Genomic DNA, 21,521 nt, shown 5'->3' on the forward strand with positions numbered 1-21,521 from the left:
TAATGCATGCGGTTGTTAGCATGTAGGGTTGCACATCGCATTCAGACACTTTGTTTTCCCACAGGCCCCGGAGCGATACACGACGTGAACAATTCAGCATCTTCGCCAACCAACTCGTTCTTGCTCCTAACGCTCGTCCTAACGCTCTCGTTCCTGAGCAAGTTTTGATGCTAAAGCACCTGCCCGCTTCTCAGTACCAGACTCACAGTCCCACACACAACAGAGGCAGAATACTTTATCGATTATTATTATGTTTTTATTATTTTGCCTTAAATTTTATTTCTGAAGGAATAAGGTCAGTGTGGGTTTATGGGTCTGTAATAGGATGCTTTGGGATTTAACAATATTTCGGATTTTCAAATGGTAAACTGGACTGTGAATGGAGTCAGTTGTTAGCTGGGTAGAACTTATAGATCCAACTACAGTGTATGTGTCTCTCCAACCTTTTGTATGTGAAAAGAGAAGCAAAAATTCATGTAATCGTGAATAACTGAATGGTTATTTTGCTCAGTATTGAACTGTGTGACTTGAGGTTACTGCTGTGTCCTGTTTCATGTAAAATAACATGGTTTTCTTTTTTTATTAAAATAATGTAAAAAATGATAAACAGCAAAAAAGAAAGAATGAAAAAAAACAATGTAATATTTGATTTACTGTACATGTACAGATGTATGCAAATACCGTTCACACATTAATAAGATCTATACGTTCATTATAATATAGCACACAGACGGCATAATGCATCCTCCAGAGTTCATCATCATTATGTTTAAATAACAGAGGAAAATTAAAGACATCTTGCATGTGTACCGAGCTGACATAGTTACATGCGGTAGGATAGGTTCTTTATCTGGTCTAACATACTGTACTTTAGGGTAGATGCGTTTTTTTACCGTACAGTAGATTGTACATGTATGCCCAAAAAAACAACAACAGTATATGTGAGATACTAAGATGCACAATAAATCTGTTCCTCATACAATACCTTTAGGTTGACAGCCGTACCAAATTCCCACATGGGACAGAGGAAGTGATTTGAAGAATTAGTTCTCACAGTATGTGTAATCGCATACCTGATTCACATATTTTGTTAGCATTCAGATGTTGATGGTGACACATTTCATTCCACCAAAAAAATCATTGTGTACTTGGTGCAAAATCCCGTATCATATTTTTTTCCATTTCATCGAAATGCTTTGGATAAGACTTTTATTATTAAAGTGTTAAAGTTGTTCTTTCTCAGGTTTTTGGTGCTGGGTTTCTTTCAACTGTGTATTATTTTGTATTCTTGAAGCTTAATGGAAAAAAATACATTTAACAGAAGCCAAAACCGTTATCTCAAATGGTATATAAAAAATATAATATGAATATGAATATAAATATATATATAGATAGATATTTAATATCCTCAGAGGGGGAAGTGATATAATAGACACATTTCCTTGCATATCTGAAAATGATAACCATCAATTTATGTGTGATCTTTAGCATTCATTTCCATACTAACATAATTCCATATAAATGTCAAGTTGTGCATGTTTGAGCAGGTGAAGGAAAACTGTAATCAAAGGTTTCATTCGTTGAATTGAGTTATTTCATATCTTCAAATAGATCTTATTCTTCATAAGGCTGCTGTTTTTAACCACCACAATTGCTCTTTGTATGAAACCTATCGACACAAGGAGAGTTTGGTAATATTTGAAGAGTTTGGTTTCGAAATGCAAGAAATCCATTTTGACTAATTTCGGTAAAACGTGCTTTCTATACCAAAAAAAGGGACAAGATGAAACCACTATTTTTTGTTACAAACTTTTACATAGCATCTTTAGGTTATAAAACATACATTTTTTTAAAGATTTATTATAAAAACGGATTATTTTTTCCACAAATTGCAATAAATCCATGACAAGTTTTATTTTTTCAAAATGCTATAAATCTATTGAATCAATATATAAATGTGCATTCATCTTTGCCATGTTATATTCATTAAATTGAATAGTGATATACAATGATTCAAAAAAATAAACATTAATGGCATTAATAAAAACACTTATTTTGTCAGATTAAGAACACTGTCATTGCTGTTGTCATCCTTGGGACGTCGTCGCTAAACTTTTTTGACAGCGATCAGCTGTAAAATGTTTTGGTCCTGCTCAATTTTCGTTGACTTCAAATAAAATAATGGAAAGTTTTTCACAAGATCCCCTGGGATCAATATGTAAGCATGACAGAAGCTTGATGCCGTCGTGTGAGAACAAGCAATAGCCGGCATTTTTCCTTCGGCCGAGTGCCTCTCGCGTAAGTGATTAAATGTTGATGACTTGTTTCTTTCCCGTCACAAAAACCACCACAGTTTTATCAATGCCATCAAAGTATTATTTTGTTTTTGTTTGTTTGTTGATCACACAGTACAAATGTTGGATGAGGAAAACTATGATTCTGTGTGTATTTAACACGCCGCCATTGTTGTTTACAATGTGTGGAATGGCGCTGTGATTTATTCCATTCTGCAGAATAGGAGGAGTGGAGTTTATTGCGTTAAAAAGGGAGAAAGATGACACGGCGGATATTAAATTGTGCGTAAAATTAAGAATTTACTTTAAAATACTGACCAGATAAAATACTGATTTTGGCGGTAACTCTTTTTTTTAAATGCCGTTTATCGCGTTATGGAACCAAACTCTTCATTTATTGATCAAAGACTTACATTAAGCCTGATTTTTACTTGCATTAAGCCTGACCTAAACCCGCATTCGATTCCTGCTTCTTAGCTTGCATCGTATTATTTGGGTCTGAACTGCAGTATGTTTCCACGATCACTGCATGCATACCACCGCAAGCATTGTACCTAGTTAAGAGTTTCACTGTATTCATCTGTCAAACTTATTTTGAAAATGCATTTAATTCGGAAACCAGAAATGTTCAAAGAGACAAATTACGCATCGTCTTTTTACCTCTAAGTCGGAGCAAATTTATAAAAAAAATAACTCTTGTACTCTAATGAAGCATCCCAATTAAAAGCTAGAGGAACCCGTGAGGTACGTACAGACACTCAACCGGCATTAAACCTCTCAAACAAGACCTTGTCCATGAGCAGTCAGCATTCAGCGAGTACCGTCAACAGCAGTGCATACGTAAATACACTAAAGTGTGACGGTTCAAGGGCTGCTACATCACTGAGAAATAAATACGTGCTCATACATTGTAAATTGCCTTTCAGTTAAGATTCCTCTGCCTTTAATATGAAGGATATATATTGCCTGAGCCTTGCTATGTGAGTTTAATGTGACTTATTGAAAGTTTTTTTTGTGACTGAATAGTGCGTTAGTTACCTTGGCTTGGCAGAGCTCTTTAAAATGGTAAAATGTTTCAGGGTGGACACATACGTTATCTCTTATTGTAGAGTTGGGAACATTAATTAGACCTCATTGTAAACAAAACCTCATACACAAGTGTGACTGACAAATGCTGTATGTGAGAAACAAAAAAGTTCAAATATGCAAATACAAATGTGATTTTTCTTGTTTTTTCATCGTGAAAGCTGCAATTTGTAACCTTTCCCTCTATATCGCCATCTCTGTTTAAAACATGAAATTGCAAGTAGCCTACTTATTAAAGTTGAATTCGTACCCAACCGAGCACATTATAAAGTATTATTATAAGCTTACCATTGTAAATTGGAGTAAGATAAGGAGACACTGAACACTGATTTGCGTTTTTTGTTTTTACCAAATTATGGATTGCTGAAATTGCTAATAAAATTAAAAGCACCTTTTCATTGTTATGCTGTGTACACACTAAACGCGAAGCATCGCGTTTCTCGCTCTAGATTACTCGCGGGATTTAACTTTGGGTCATGCGAATATTCCCCATTGCGTTTAATATTTCAACTTGCGCAAAGATGCGTTTAAGGCGCATGTTTTCACAGCAATCGCCCCACCCAATTTGCGTCATTCGCATCGCCCCACGCGAGTTTGCGTATATTTGCGTCTTTGCATTGACTCTGTCTGTAATCTGCTTGCGCAAATCGGTGAATTCGCGTTTGGTGTGTACAACCATTAGCGTTGTGCCTTGCGTGCAAAAATCATTTTTTTGCGAAAAAAATTTTTTGTAAACAGACAGTTCAGTTCCGTACTAATTGAATCGATTGTTTCAAGTGACATTGCCCGATGATTTCTCGTGAGTTAAGTAACAGGTTACAAGGACATAGCGTAAATAGGTTGTACCGTAGACTATATCATTTTGGTATTTTGTATATTAGTGATTTTTTTTAAAACACTGATATTGTGTTGTCACAATGTTGGTGAATATGCTCCTGACAGTGATGTCATTTTAACTGTTTGGATATACAATACAAACCACAGACTTGAGCTTCAATTCTTTGTGCAATGCTGTGGGGACATTGAACAGTAGTGTAAATATCTTAAATAGGATTGCAAATCCATTCCAGTTGTTTCCCTTTTATTTGATAGATATATATTTACTATCATCTCGTCCAAAATGCAACCATCCAATGATAGCACTTTTGATTACAAGTTGGTTCCACCCTTAGTTTTATTTCATTTTCATGGTACAACACATCCATATCAAAAGTGTTTCATTCAAAAGTGCCCTCCCTTGAAAAACTGTATTGTATGTTTGTATTTATTTTTCTGACTGTCTCTATCTAGTTCCGGTTGTAAAGTGTATGATACCTTAACATTTGCGACACACAGCTCTCTCTCTCTCTCAATGTGCATGTACAGCCGTAGATGTATTTTTCTTTTTTTACTATTGGAAAATGAGTAAAAGACTGTTGTATGTGTTCTGTGTAATAAAGTTAAGAATATTTTCTTCTAGTTTGGGGTTGTAAGTTATCTAACATGCTGTCTTGTAAATAAGCGCTAATAAAGAAATGGAGGCTGTGTTGAAATAGTAAATATAATTACAGCGTTATCAGCCTTTCAGCTGTGATTATATTCAAAGTATAGCATAGCCTTAAGTGTGTTATGTTTTAATATTTCATAAAAGCAATAATAAAATGTTAGGAAAAATATTTTAATTTATATATAAGTGCCATACTTCCACTAGAAAATTTAAAGTCAACGTCTCTGTGTTGCAGATTAGGTTAATCATTGGTTACTAGCATGTGTTTACACACAGCTGTTTTAAACAAAATGCACACAGGCCCAGAATTAATCACTTTAAAGAAAACAGACTGCATCTTATGCCTTTTCCAAAACATTTTATTATTATAAACTGTCAGAAAAAAAGGTACAAAGCTGTATCTTTTTTGTCACTGGGGTGGTACCCCAAGGTACCGTTTTGTACCTTTACAGGTATATAAACATAATACAATGTTGTACCTTTTGAGGTACATTACAAGTCCTTAAGGATCTATGTGTACCTTTAAATTTAACTGATACAAAATTGTTCCTTAAGGTACACAATTGGTCCTGAGGGTATAATATTGTACCCCATAAGGTACAACATTTCAATGTGTTGTATACCCATAAAGGTACAAAAAGGTACCTTTAAGGGTAACACCCCAGCGACAGAAAAATGAACAACTTTGGACCTTTTTTCTGACTGTACCCACAAAGGTTCATTTTTGTACCTTTTGAGTATACAACACATTATAACATGTTGTTCTTTTGGGGTACAATATTATACCATATGATTGTGTGCCTTAAGGAACAATTTTGTACCAGTTAAATTTTAGGGGTATACAAAAAAGTTAACTTTACCTTTAAAGGTACACAGTAGTTCCCTAAGGTACAGTAATGTACCCAAAAAGTTACAACATTGTATAACGTATACCTGTAAATGTGCAAAACAAACACCCCACAACAGAACTTGGGGTGGTAACCTTTCAAAAAGTACACCTTTGCACCTAAAGAGTTCACATTAGTACCTCAGAGGTATATATTGGTACCAAATGTATACATATCTGTCCCTAAATCAAACATGTTAGGACTTTTTTAAAGGGACACTCCACTTTTTTTAAAAATAGGCTCATTTTCCAGCTCCTCAAGAGTTAAACATTAATTTTTTACCGTTTTGGAATCCATTCAGCCGATCTCTGGGTCTGGCGGTACCACTTTTAGCATAGCTTAGCATAATCCATTGAATCTGATTAGACCATTAGCATCACGCTCAAAAATAACCTTCTTCTGTAGTTACATCGTGTACTAAGACTTACAGAAAATTACAAGTTGCGATTTTTTTATGCAGATATGGCTAGGAACTATACTCTCATTCTGGTGTAATAATCAAGGACTTTGCTGTCGTAACATGGCTGCAGGAGGTGCAATGATATAATGCAGCGCCCGAAAATAGTCCCCTTGGTAACTTTCAATAGCAGGGGACTATTTTCGGGCACTGCGTAATATCAGGACAAATATCGAACTCTTTGCACCTTTTTTAAGCGCAATGCTTATGGTCTAATCAGATTCAATGATTTATGCTAAGCTATGCTAAAAGTGGTAAAAATCAAATGTTTAACTCTAGAGGAGCTGGAAAATGAGCATATTTTTAAAAAAAGTGGAGTGTCCCTGTAAAGCCCCAGTGACAGCTTGAGACCATTTTGTTTCTGGACAGTGTCCATTATTAATCTAGTTTACCTCATTTGTCTCCTTACACCTCACCTGTATTGATGATGCGTTCGCAGTTTGGCTACAGTCCTAAACAAGTCAGCCAAGAAATGTCATGTCAAGTTAATGTGTTTGTTTAAATGCTTATTTATTCACATATTTGTTGCATGCTCCAGGGCGGCGCTCCTGGGTACCTAGATAAAGAAGTCCACATGGAGTACAAATGGAAGAGAGAAAGGATGCTCTTTTGGGGGGTGACGAGAGGCGATTGTCTACTCGTACCCCCAAGCATATTTGGGGAACAAAAGGTGATCATTTGCTGGCTTTTCTGCTTTGTGTTGATGTCGAACATTAATAGCCCATGGACAAAGGATTGGCAAGAGCTTTGTAATCTCTTGCACCTCCTTTACACCAGTGGCAAGGCCAGTTTTTCTTAACTGCCTACTCTTAAATTTACATCATTTTACAATACAGTGGTCGTTAAACGGATTACATTGTTTTTTTGAGTTATGGATTTAATAATTTTCGGATCCACAGAAAATGAAAATAAGAACAAATCAAGAAATTATAACCACTGTTTATATGCAAAGACCCCAATTAAACACAAAAACATTCAATACAGCAAAACTGTAAATTTGTGTGGGCATCCTCTTCAAATGTGATAAATTGATGAGGCTGCTAACAAAAATCACCAGCTGTGCCCCTCTTAATTGTTTTCAATAGTTATCACCTGGCTCTTCAAAACCTCTGTTTTTTGTGTTCGCACAATGAGACACTACAGCAAAACTATCGAACGAAAAATAAAATGCGAGTCTTTAATTAAGAATCTCCACTAAAGCTCTTCTTCAAACACAGATGGCTCTTCGCTTTTAGCATGGATATCACAGCTTTCCTCTTAGTAGCCACACCACTCAGAGCTCATGCGTATCGTCCCCGCAGGCTATGTCTGTCAAATCCCTTTAAAACACATACAAGAGTGACACCTTTTTCTTTAACTAGAACGCAAGATAAAAAGTGCTTAAGGTTTCTCCGCATCCAGGCTCTAAATTATTGATCAGCCTTGTGAGAGTTTGGTGTCTAATCATCTTTTTTCAAAACAAACACTTGATGCTTACATTTTTGTTTGTTGGTTTCTTGCCAGCCATTGTACAGTGGTGCATATACAGTACATTAATGCAATCAACGACCTTGATTTTCACATAAATAGGAGACCATATGGCCGCTCACACTAAAATGACAGCTACTTGTGCATGCATATAAAATATATTTGTATATAATTTATAATTATATGTATAACCACAACCGTTCAAGAATTACAATTAGACCGCAGGCCAAGTCTATTTAGATACAACATTTTATTATTGTAAGTCTTAAATATGAACACACCATCTTCATTAAAGGAAATTAAACAAAAACAAAGACCATCATTTCTTTTTCTTTTTTTACAGAACAAAGAGTTAAAGTACTTTATTTTATTCCTTTCCAAAAAAAAAACAACATGTGGGAGTAAATCAGTGTGAAGTAAACCTCTCAGGTTATTGAAAGTTTGGGAGTTTAAGAATTAAAAACAGATTTTTTCCCCCAAACATGTGATATGAATTATGAATCAGCCAGCATGCACAGAAATGGTTTCTGTGTTCTGAGCAGAGTTATATAGTACTTAAGTATTTTTACTTTCTACATAAAAGTAATTTTTTCAATTATTCGTATTTTATTAGTGTTTTTCTTTGGAAAACATTCCAAAACATAATATCATAATTTTTACTTCACTACATTTCATAATTTCAAGTTTTTGGTTTAAATTTAATATTTAAGTACATTAAACATCTAGTAATTTTTTGTACTTTTACTTAAGTAAAAATTATTTTATTTTTTTTATTACTCAAGAAAGTAAAAGTACACAATTTTTATGTAATTAGGCATTAAATCAATTTTAATAAGCAATATATAATGAACACACAGTATGATTCTATGCTTTAGAATGTAGTGGAAATTTTTTAGTAAAGCAAAGTAATTTTTTTCCCAAGACAAACACTCCGATAAAGCACAGATGCTTGGAAAATGTAACTTAAATACTTAAGTATTATACACCTCTGGTTCTGAGAATACATCTCTTTTAGATCTAGATTATACTTCACATTGTATAATGTTTGCCTTTCTATCACCATCCATTTTTCAAATGTTTTTTTTTTGTGAAAATGTAAGTAACTCGCAGTTGATATTCTTGTGGGTTGAGGCAAATGATGTCAAACCAACATACCTGTTCAGATTATAAATTATTTAACTGGGACAAAGAAAAAAAAAGATTTGTATGTACCCTTTAAGCCAAAACAAGTAACAGATATGAACTTTAAACTGCTGTAATTACAGTACGTCTCGATACAGTATACAGTATATGAAATATGAGGACTGTTCTTTGGTCCCTACATCTGTAAAAATTAAACAGGAATGCTGAAGAATACAACTTTAGGGCAAGAATCCAAATCTGGGACCCATTAAACTGCACATACAGTACAATACATACCCTTTCACTTAAATACAACTTGTGCTTAAAATTCACTGAACTCATGGCAGACTTCCTTTTTTATCTGAATGTTTAATAAAAAAAAAATTAAGGGAAAGTCTGTGTATATCTCACTGAGTTTTAAAACAAAACAGAACTTTAGTATGGATTTAAAGTCAAACATTATATGGCCGTTTCCCGGACAGGGTTTATTCTAATCCAAGACTAAATTGCATGATTGAGCTGCCCTAATTTAAAAACACCTTGTATATTAACATAATATCATTGCCATTGTTTTGTCTCAAGATGCACACCAGTATTGTTTTTTGTTTTTTTTGTAAGGCTTGTTTAAAAAAAAACTACTACTGTCCTAATATTACTACACACTAAAAATGGCTGGGTTATTTTTTACCCATAATGGGCAAAATCCTGGACAGAATACATGCTGGGTTAAAATATCATAATGGTGGATTGTTGTTACGCAACCATTAGGTATAATAAGTTAAAACATCCCATCATTGGGTCATTTTTAACCCAGCATGTGTTCTGTCCAATATTTTCCCATTATGTGTCAAAAATAACCCAGTCATTTTTAGACTATAAGGTCTAGTCATGGATTAATCTAAACCCTGTCCGGAAAACCACCATTAAATGTGAAAAGTTGTAGGATTAAATCAAATCTCATTGTTTCAAATACAGACATATCGGAACTTATGCTTGTGTCGTATGATAATGATGATGGGTGGAAAAGTCTCATCTTCATGTTTGAAAGCACAATATTTAAACATCAGATTTTACAAGTAACTGCAGTAATATTTTACTGGTACCTACGTAACGCAGAAACCATGAAGAAATAAATTACACAGCTTTAGAGCGAGGAAATAACAAAACTAGAAAACGCTGCATTGTATTAAACAGGTTCACAATTTTAGTAAAAACAACTGTGCATATTTTTCCTTTGTACAAGTTTATAGATATACATTGATGTTAGCAGAAACTACAGTGAGGTGAAATAAACATTTTTCTGCTTGAAGATTTGAGCTGTTATAACTCAAACTACATTAAAAATCAACTTATATTTTTGATGACCATCAGACTTTGTCTAGAAATCAGGTAGGCCAGTGAGGGGATAATTCTTTGGATTCCCTCGCTGGGTCCAATAATAAAACCAACATGCCACATTTTCATCTTTTCATCAAATTTATATTTAATTAAACCTTTCTATTCCTTTTGTTTTTATATTATTATATCATTGAATGCTTATGTGGTTCTGCATAGTCCCTGTGTTTTATTCTGGTCAACATAAAAAACTGATATGTACCATAAAATATTGTTTTCAGTTTTGAGTACATGTTAAATACTAAAATAGAGTTCAAACGATAACACAAAACATACATGACATATACATTAAAGAATTTTTAAACTGTGTTTTTTGCTGCTTATTTTGATCGACTGTACAGTTATGATACAATACAGATACAGTATAGCGACAATCCAAAAACAGAGACGGTTGCCCTTGCAATCTCATGCCTTTGATATAATGACTTTCCTATCAACGTGGTATTCTATGAGTTTTTTAGGGGTTACAGAGTTAAAATAAAATGACAATCACAAAAAGAAATTAAATATTTCAAATTAGACATGCCTCTCTGTACTTTGCTTTTTAGTGAATACAAAACATTGTATTCTGTGGGGCAAAACAGTGTGACAAGTAGTTACGATATTAAACTCTATAATAAACAACAACAAAATAAAAATGCATGATTATTTTTATTAAAAGAAGTACTTGGGTACCCCATGCACATTTTGGGCATTTTTGGTAACCCATGCACGATTTGTGACTCCAGGTGTGAATGACAGTGATGTCACACAAATTTGATCCAATGAAAACATCTTCACCATCAAAACTTGAGCAAAAGTTGTAGAAGTATGATGAGAAGTAGACAGGTGGGTGTGAACACTGTTGATGTGCCGCTGTTGCCATCCTGAACTGCTCCGGGTCCTGGCATTAAAAGATTCACATACGTGTTAGACGATAAAGCTTTGGTCTCTGAATATGATCTCTAATATTGTATGGAACTACTGCAGAGCGCTAACCTAAGCATTCTACAACTATGGTTTTATCCTAGTTTCTTTTCCTGTTAAAGGGGCAGCGGTCAGCATTTTCTAGCTTTATAGCACTAAACCTTTATCGTCCCGACTTTATGAAAGGTTAATTTAACTTGCATTACAATTTTAAACATCTGATACAATGTACTCAATATCGGAGCTCTTAAAAATATTCTAAGTATCTACATTTACAAAAGCAATAAATATATTTTTGTGCAGTGAGAGAGAGAGAGAGAGAGAGAGAGAGAGAGAGAGAGAGAGAGAGATATGGACAGATGTACTGTACAGACAGGCATAGATAGATACTGTAGATAGATAGATACTATGGACAGACAGACAGAGAGGATAGACAGTCAGCTACTGTAGACAGACAGTCAGGATAGACAGACAGTTATATAGATAGATATACAGACAGACAGAATAGACACATAGATAGAAAGAAAGATAGCTACACAGATAGACAAATAGATAGGCAGGCAGGCAGACAGATCGATAGAGACAAGATAGACAGACAGACAGATAGACATTGTAGATGGATTGACAGACAAACAGACAGACAGAGACAGGATATACCGATGGACAGACATTATAGAAAGATAGACAGACGGACAGACGTTATAGATAGACAGACAGAGACCAGATAGATAGACAGACTTTATAGATAGACAGACAGATAGAAAGATAGACAGACAGATAGACAGACATTATAGATAGACAGAGAGACAGACAGACAGATAGACAGACATTATAGATAGAGAGACAGACAGACAGAGACAGGATAGACAGAGAGACAGACTTTATGGATAGACAGACAGATAGAAAGATAGACAGACAGATAGACATTGTAGATAGACAGACAGACAGACAGACAGACAGACAGACAGACAGATAGAGACAAGATATACCGATGGACAGACATTATAGAGAGAGATAGACAGACGGACAGACATTATAGATAGACAGACAGAGACAGGATAGACAGAGATACAGACAGATAGACAGACTTTATAGATAGACAGAGAGATAGAAAGATAGACAGATAGACAGACATTATAGATAGACAGAGAGACAGACATTATAGATAGACAGACAGACAGACAGACAGACAGACAGACAGACAGAGACAGGATAGACAGAGAGACAGACTTTATAGATATACAGACAGACAGACAGACAGACATTATAGACAGACAGACAGACAGACATTATAGGCAGACAGACAGACATTATAGACAGAGAGAGACACAGAAAAATGGACAGACAGACAGAGACAGGATAGACAGATGGACAGGCATTATAGAGAAACAGAGACAGGATAGACTAAGAGATAGACAGTCAGACATTATAGATAGACAGACATTATAGATAGACAGACAGATAGATAGATATATAGACAGACGGACAGACAGACAATATAGATAGACAGAGAGACAGATAGACAGACATTATAGATAGACAGACAGACAGACAGAGACAGGATAGACAGACTTTATAGATAGACAGACAGACAGACAGACAGAGACAGGATAGATAGACAGACAGACAGACATTATAGGCAGACAGACAGAGACAGGATAGACAGGGAGACAGACAGATAGACAGACTTTATAGATAGATAGACAGACTTTATAGATAGACAGAGAGACAGACAGACAGATAGACATACATTATAGATAGACAGACAGAGACAGGATAGACAGAGAGACAGACTTTATAGATAGACAGACAGACAGACAGACAGACAGACAGACAGACAGACAGAGACAGGATAGACAGACATTATAGACAGAGAGACAGACAGAAAAATGGACAGACATTATAGACAGACAGACAGACAGAGACAGGATAAACAGAGATACAGACATTATTGATAGACAGACAGATAGATAGACAGATGGACAGGCATTATAGAGAAACAGAGACAGGATAGACTAAGAGATAGACAGTCAGACATTATAGATAGACAGACATTATATAAATAGACAGACAGATAGATAGATATATAGACAGACGGACAGACAGACAATATAGATAGACAGAGAGACAGATAGACAGACATTATAGATAGACAGACAGACAGACAGACAGACAGAGACAGGATAGACAGACATTATAGATAGATAGATAGATAGACAGACAGACAGACATTATAGATAGACAGACAGATATAGATAGACAGATGCCAATTGTGTGTTTCAAAAAACATGCATTACTACATAAAGTACATTGTATCAAAAGCTTAAATTTGAGTGGAATTTAACCATAGATAATGACAGCTAATCTAATGACATCATCATAGATCAAACAAGTCATGTTAATATCTTTATTAGTTTTTTCTCTAGCACTCTGTATCAGTTGATGAGTTTGCAGTAATTAGTTGGTATTAGATTTAAATCATTTGGGCATCACAAACCTTCCCACAATTCATTGTTTTCAAAGGCTCTTTGCTTTAAATCGGATGAGGTCATTTCTAAAACAGAAGCAGTCTCCACTACAAGAGAGATTGTGCAGCAAAACACTTTACAAAGCAAATACAATACATTTTAAACTCACTTCTACAAACTATGCAGCCAGTGAACTGGCCCATCAGTGCTAATGGACAAACATTTTAATCTAGATTAGCCGGTCCCCGCCTTAACATTTATCCATTAAGTCAATCGAGACGTCAGAGTATTCCTGGCAATGTTCCTGCTTTGCTGTGGTACCCGATCCCCAATTCACAGATTAGCATCTAAGTGAGGGTCTTTATTGGTCACATTTGTATAATAGGAGCATCTGCTCCCCTCATTTCAATCCAGCCCATTCTGTGCTTCCCCCTTCATTACCCTACTGTACAGCACATCCTTGACCATTCATCCACTGAGGTCAGGAGTAATTGCAGTCGCTCATAAACAAGCTGATGACTGAAGGTGCGGCATAACAAGATTACAGAGAAGAGCTGCTACACGAACACATGGACAAATGAAGTCATGCAGTAATCTGAGCTGTGTGGTTGAGACAGTAAACATGAAAGTGAAATAATGATGCTGAATTGATACAAGCCATTAAACTCGTATTGTGACGATGATGCAAAATGTGGGAAATAATGTTGAAATGATTGATCTAATTACAAATTATTTATTTAAATACAAAACTTTTAATTATAAAAAACTTTTAACAATAAAAAATGTTGAAATATATACGCCCTTTGACGCCATTTTTTGCTTGGGTTGCTTAGCAACGGAAGACGCAAGCTCTTTGGAAAGAAGAGGGACAGTGGGGCGGTCACGTTTTCTGTGCGTTTTTGACGCAAAATGTGACGTAAAACGCCTCTAGTTGGCATATAAAAATGAACAACATTATGAAATACTCCATATACAAAATTTTATGTGGCCTGTAACTGACACACATTTGTACAACTGCATATTTAAAATTGAAGGAACAGCACTTAGGCTTAGGATTTTCAAAATACTTAATTTGTTTATTCTTTCAGCTCAAAGCCATCACTGTTACTCAGAGCCAAATTTCAGCCCCAGCAAAACAAATGTTATGTCATGGAATTAACAAGGGTGTCTATTAAACTTTTCCTTTTGATGGGACTCTCAGAATGGAGTCTAATTTCCCTTGGATTTAGAGAAGTTCAGTAGTCTTTCTTTAGGGACAGCAATCCAATTATTCTGCAGCCACAGCTTACAGTAAATCCTGCATGAGCGTAATTATACTAATGTGTGCTTCTCACAATCAAATTCAATGCTATAAATGACTCCCGGGAGAGGACATGCTTACCAATCTCACACTTTTTAAGTGGAGAAAAAGCTTAGGACGTGAATTTATACTTGGCAGATATTACACATTAAAACACATCAGTGACACCATCACAAACATAATGTATGTATGGCTATTATGGTCAAGCTTTCCTGTATAGCTCAAACTCCAAGGTCAGGGGTTTGATTTCCAGGAACGCATGAAGAGTTAAGATGCAAAACCCTCTAATGCTGCGTTTACACCAGCTGTGGTAGAGGCGGCAAGCGCGGGTGACTTACATATTAAGTCAATGCAAAGATGCGATAACACGAATAATTATCCTGCAGCGCGGCTCAGCGCAAATTGAGCGTTGCCGCTGGGAAACGCGCGAGTTGAAAAATCTGAACTTCGGTGGATTTCCGTGCCGCGTTAACCAATCAGGACCTTGCTGTAGTAGTGACGTGATTACAGGAAGCGAGCAAAGTGCCGGACTCTCAGCGGAGTCGCAGAAGCCCCTCCCATGAGGCGAATTTCCACATGAATTTCTCGAATGACTAGAATTTCACGCGCGGCTTTCACACGCGAACGAAGCGAGTGAACTCAAATGTTTTTGCCGCCTCTGCGGCTGGTGTAAACGAAACATAAGTCTGTCTTAATAGTTTTTTTTTTTTGGTATTGTAATATTATCAGGCTATTATTTTTCACTTTAATGGCAATGAAAAGCCTATCAGTCGGTAATTGAAATGCCTCATTTTCAAATTTTACTTTTGATTTTTAACTAAATTTGATGCAAAACCCTCTAAGTACATGCAAGCTTTACCGGCAAAAACCACCATTTCTAAAAAAAATCCACTTCTAAGAGTTAATTCAACTTAAAAATATTTGTTAACTTAAAAAAGTTGTGTAAAAATCATAGTTTCTACGTAATACTTACTTTAAAAAATAGATGCAAAAATGATGCACTATAGTAAATCCAGCCATTTTTTTTGTGTAATCTCATCTTCAGACCATTCAAAAATACCAATTTGTTGTTGGAATCCATTAAACACCACATCCCTTTTTCAGCAAAGTCCTCTAAGTACACACAAGACATCTACAGCACATCTATTTGCATCTTTAGTGATTTTGCAACTCTTTACTACACTGTAAAAAAGTTGGTTCAATTTAAAAAGTAAGTTAAATGGTTGCCTTAAATTTTAAGTTAGTTCAACTTAAAAATATTAGTGGAATTTTAAGCAATTTATGCAAAAAGTGGATGCAAAAATGTTTTTTTTTTTTTTTTGTAAATCCAGCATATTATTTTTTACAGTGTAGGCGAATTTGAAGCGAAAGTATTTAATGAATATATAATATGTGTTGAGAGCATTCAGTCAATATCATTATCTCATTTTTGACGGAGGTGGCGTTTAGTGGATTTTGCATCTGAGCTCTTAACATGATAAAATAAAAAACCCGCTGTAAGATTTGTTTTGCATTAACGTCTTTTAAATGCACAATGGGAAAGGCAATTTGTTTAGTGATGTGAACATGCATTTAAGGAATGAAATGGTAATGTAAGTGTGAGGAAGTGTCACTGAATTTGCGAAACAGTGGGTTAATCTCAAAATTACATTAAACAATAATTTTTCGTTGGTACATTTATATTTCTTCAGAAGATGGGAAGTAAATTCGTAACAAATAATGAAATACCATGGTACTACTGCTATATTCACATACCATGGCATTTACATTGTACTTTTGTACAAAGCACCCACAGTTCCACATAACATCAAAAATGTGATGCTGGCAAGTACTTACAAACAGCAGATGAGTGCATGCATTGAAATGATACCATGCCATGGTGCAGAAGGGTTAGATAGGATAGAGTGACAAACAAAAAAGAGAAACAGTTTTAGGATATTGAAAACAGAGAGTCATTCATCAACCCAAAGTGGCTGAGGCCAGTGTCAGTACCCCTCCATTGCCCAAGCGGCAATTGAGACTGTCAGTCAAAGTGCCAGATATATTATTGACATTACAAAATGGAATTTTAAGCTAATAACCCCCTTAATAGGAATAGCTAGTGCCCAATTTACAATCTGACAATCACATTCTGTCAGACGAAGCAAGACAATTATATTACCCCGTTCAAATCGGTGGAAATTTCGTGCTTGCCAATAAACTCGAGTGCTGTATCAACTACTTCTCCCTGTCACGTTGCGGTTGATGTGAAAATAACCATGTTTGTGTCTTATTTGCTTATTATACACACAGGAACATGCTTTAGGAGGTGAGCGGTCCGCCACATGCCCATGCACAGTACTAACCTTGCAATAGCGTTGAACTAGTGGGCTCAATTACTTCTATTGGCAAAAAATACACAGTAAACAGAAATACATGAATCAAAAGCAAATGGGGTTGAATCTTGGAGATAGTGCCAAGTGGAAATCTCGAAGATTAATTGTTGCACGAGTCAGAAACTGCAGTGTGGAAATTCATTTTTTTACTGGCAATGTTTGAACATTATCAGCAAAAAGCTTCATTTATTTTTTTTGTTAACTTTATAAAAGTTCAGCAAAAAAGAGATATACATCGAGGTCCAGAGTTCACATTATAAATCTAAGATTCAAAAACTAATTAAAAATTTTATTATTAAAGGGACACTTCACATATTTTGAAAGTATGCACATTTTCCAGCTCCCATAGAGTTAAACATTTGATTTTTACCATTTTCAGCCGATTGCCGGGTCTGGCGGTACCACTTTTAGCATAGCTTAGCACAATCCATTGAATCTGATTAGACCATTAGCATCACGCTAAAAAATAACCAAAGTCGTGCACTAAGACCGACGGAAAATTTAAAGTTGTGATTTTCTATGTTACAGCCATTCTGCAGCCATGTTACGGCAGCAAAGTCATTGATTATTACGGCAGAATGAGAGTATAGTTCCTAGCCATATCTGCCTAGAAAATCGCAATTTTAATTTTCCTTCGGTCTTTGTACACAATGTAACTACAGAAGAGTCACGTTTTAAATAGGAAAAATATTCAAACTCTTTGGTTATTTTTTAGCACGATGCTAATGGTCTAATCAGATTCAATTAATTATGCTAAGCTATGTTAAAAGTGGTACCACCAGACCCGAAGATTAGCTGAATGGATTCCAAAACGGTAAAAATCAAATGTTTAACTCTAGGGGAGTTGAAAAATCAGCATATTTCCAAAAAAGTGGAATGTTCCTTTAACTTATTTTAAAGTCATAAACAGTTAAATAAAATACTTAAAAATATAAATAAAAACAAGGCAACATTGGGATCTAAAAGAATAATAAATATTAAAGGGACAGTTCACGCTCTAACTGATTTTATATTATGTTGACCCAGGGACAACATTTTTCTAAATAAAACCTAAACCCACCCCTAAAATCAGAGGGACATGATAAGTGAAAAACAATGGTCTAGAAACAGCTAATCCTGGTTGTAAGCTTAAACTTAAAACAAACTGTAAACTTATTTCTGATATCTGATTGGTTGATTGAAATGTTGTTCCCGGGTCTACATAACGTTGCCCTGAGGAGATCAACCACTTGGCAAAATCAGGAGAGCAGACAGGCCACCCCCAAATAAAAATGCTGTCACCATTTATACACCCTCATGTTGTTGTAAACCTGTATGAGTTTTTATTCTGTTGAATACAAAATAAGATATTTAAAAATTGATGGTATCCACTAACTTCCATAGTATTTCTTTTTCCTACTATGGAAACCATTTACCATGTGCTTACATCATTTATCAAAATATCTTCAATTGTGTTGAACAGAATAAAGAAACTCAAGTTTAGAATAACATGAGGGTGAGAAAATGAAGCTGTTCATTTATTTATTTATTTTTTTGAGTGAACTAACCCTTTAAAATACACAGGTCACTATTTCACTTATAAAATCTGTGGTCAGTGGCATTGACCATGTTATCGCTGTAGAAAAGGTCAGGTTTTTTTGCAGCCATTAAAACAAACTCGAACCATCCTGGGAACACGGACCATTAGTTTTTCACACACTAGAAAGCATGCAAACTGTTAAATGGTGTCACTACAGTAAAATGTAGGCATACTGTAGCAAATACAGATCATTTCTTTATCAAATGTATTTTTTAAGCAAAATAGAAGTGAACTCAAACTGAACCTCACTGTATATACAAATGACCATTTATAGGTTCATTATACCATAAAAATAGCTTCTGTCTCGAAGTGTAAATGTAAAAAAGCTCTATTCATTTCCACAAAACTCACCATACAGGAGAATGCTTGTGTTGGCACTGCCGAGTTTGTTGGTAGCAAAACAAGTGTAATTGCCGTAGTCCGTCTCTGACACGTTGAAGAATATCAGCTTTGAAAATGCATCGGAATCCTCGATCGCAATGCCATCAAAGTCATTGAAGATCCTGGGAAACAGTCAGCAAATAGGGAAACTTAAAACAGCCCAGCGCGTTTATGCCCCATCAGAGCCTCCTTTGAAGCTAGAGGTTACGTTTATGACAACATCAACGTTTTTTCTGGGGCTGAGACTGTGTTGGGCGTTTAAAGAGGCAGCGGTGGGAGTGAATTACTGTCAGCAGAACACACATACAAACATGACATATACGCACATGGCACATACACATGGTTGTTTAATTACGATACAATGTTGTGACAACTTTTTTTCACACCAAAGACAGTTTGAGAGAAGATATTGAGATGTCTACCAACCAAAGGTGCCTACACGTGAAGCATTTTCCATCAAAAATAAGAAATATATGACAGCGTATCCTGTCACGCATGTACAACTGCTGTAAAATATTTGTCCTTCGCTTTTCAGTGCTGTCAGTGCCACAAAAATACTATAAACGTGACAGATACAGGTAGTACAGTAAACTTGTCAATCACTGAAATGGAAACAGATACCATGTGACTGTACACATTTATCAACTCGCAATACTGAAAAAGATGGTTACATTTATTTTTATTTATTTTATTTTGTTCTTTATTTGACAGGGACAATGGACAATAACAAAGTCCTACCCCAGAATTAGCTACAGATTTAAATTTCAAATGCTGTCAAAGTATTAATTGTTGTTAATTCATGTTACAATGGCTGGGTTATTTTTGATCCATGTTGGGTAAATATTGGACAAAACACATGCTGGGTAAAAATTTACCCATGTGCATAAACAAATACAACTTTTGTAAAGTGTTGCTAAAATATTTTCTGTATTGTTAAAGCGATACTCCAGGAAAATATCAAAATTACTCCATGATTTTAGTAAATGTCCTTGCTGTTCCAAGCTTTATAATGGTAGAAAACAGGGAACAACTTCTGACCTTGATGCCCAAAAAGTGCATCCATCCTTCACAGAAGTAATCCACACTGCTCCAATGGGTAATAAAGGTCTTTCGCGGGTAAATGAAGCAATTTTGTTTGAAAAACATCCATATTTTTAAATGTATAAACTTTAATAACTAGCTTCCGGTTACGACACCATCTTGGACTCACGCGATTCACTGTGCAGCGTAACCATGGCAACCAACGCTCACTACGCTAAAACTCTCGTGTCCAAGATGCCGTCGTTATCAGAAGCTAGTTTTTATAGTTTATACAGTTCAAAATATGGATATTTTTATTATAAAATCGCATTGATTTTCTTAAAGGGACACTCCACTTTTTTTGAAAATATGCACATTTTCCAGCTCCCCTAGAGTTTAGTTTAGGAAGAGCATTACTGAAAACAGTGAATATCTGGCCAGACATTTTGATATTTACCATTTTGGAATCCATTCCGCTTTGGAATCCATCTCCGGGTCTGGTGGTACCACCTTTAGCATAGCTTAGCATAATTTACTGAATCTGATTAGACCATTAGCATCGCGCTCAAAAATAACCAAAGAGTTTCAATATTTTTCCTATTTAAAACTTGACTCTTCTGTAGTTACATCGTGTACTAAGACCGAAGGAAAATTAAAATTGCGATTTTCTAGGCAAATATGTCTAGGAACTATACTCTCATTCTTGCGTAATAATCAAGGACTTTGCTGCCGTAACATGGCTGCAGAATGGCTGTAACATAGAAAATCGCAACTTTTGATTTTTCGTCGGTCTTAGCACACAATGTAACTACAGAAGAGTCAAGTTTTAAATAGGAAAAATATCGAAACTCTTTGTTTATTTTTAGCGCAATGTTAATGGTCTAATCAGATTCAATGGATTATGCTAAGCTATGATAAAAGTGGTACCGCCAGACCCGAAGATCAGCTGAATGGATTCCAAAACTGTAAAAATTAAAGGAGACATATCATGCTAAATCCACTTTCTTAGCTCTTCAATGCAATTTGTTGTATATTTGTAGTGTTTAGAAGTACATAAAAGTTGAAATTAGTCTCTTCAGGTGCTTTTGTTGATATCTTTATATTCTGTTTTGGTCATATTTTCCAACCGGTTCTGATTTTTCTATTATCTATTACGTTTTTTGAACAATTACGTCACAGTATTTGCAGCGGAACTGCTAAATAAGGACATCGACTTCCAGCCCAACACTACAAGCAATCCGCCATTTTCAATTTCTCGCTGTGATATTGTAGTCCAAGCTCAAGGATGCAGAAGTTAT

General features: G+C 35.4%; 2 protein-coding genes across 6 annotated transcripts in view; one reads left to right on the forward strand and one right to left on the reverse strand.

Annotated features, from left to right (window-relative positions):
• Window positions 1-4,831, forward strand: part of opcml (opioid binding protein/cell adhesion molecule-like) — a 179,260-nt gene extending 174,429 nt beyond the window's left edge. For both annotated transcript variants that reach the window (XM_065259450.2, XM_065259442.2), the window contains one exon: window positions 65-4,831. In XM_065259450.2, coding sequence (XP_065115522.1) covers window positions 65-168 — 104 coding nt within the window. In that variant the 3' untranslated portion in view covers window positions 169-4,831. The remainder of the gene's footprint in view (window positions 1-64) is intronic.
• A 3,077-nt stretch (window positions 4,832-7,908) lies between these two features.
• The window catches only part of ntm (neurotrimin), a 358,155-nt gene continuing 344,542 nt past the window's right edge, over window positions 7,909-21,521 (reverse strand). For 2 of the 4 annotated variants that reach the window (XM_065259412.2, XM_065259409.2), the window contains 4 exons: window positions 19,174-19,325; window positions 17,214-17,249; window positions 13,598-13,675; window positions 7,909-11,077 (listed from right to left, as the gene is read on the reverse strand). In XM_065259412.2, the coding sequence (XP_065115484.1) occupies window positions 10,977-11,077; window positions 13,598-13,675; window positions 17,214-17,249; window positions 19,174-19,325 (367 nt within the window). In that variant the 3' untranslated portion in view covers window positions 7,909-10,976. The remainder of the gene's footprint in view (window positions 11,078-13,597; window positions 13,676-17,213; window positions 17,250-19,173; window positions 19,326-21,521) is intronic. The other 2 variants (XM_065259420.1, XM_065259429.2) reach the window with 2 other exon arrangements.

This window comes from Paramisgurnus dabryanus, chromosome 10 (genome assembly GCF_030506205.2).
Source record: "Paramisgurnus dabryanus chromosome 10, PD_genome_1.1, whole genome shotgun sequence".
In the NCBI taxonomy this organism is placed as follows: domain Eukaryota; kingdom Metazoa; phylum Chordata; class Actinopteri; order Cypriniformes; family Cobitidae; genus Paramisgurnus; species Paramisgurnus dabryanus.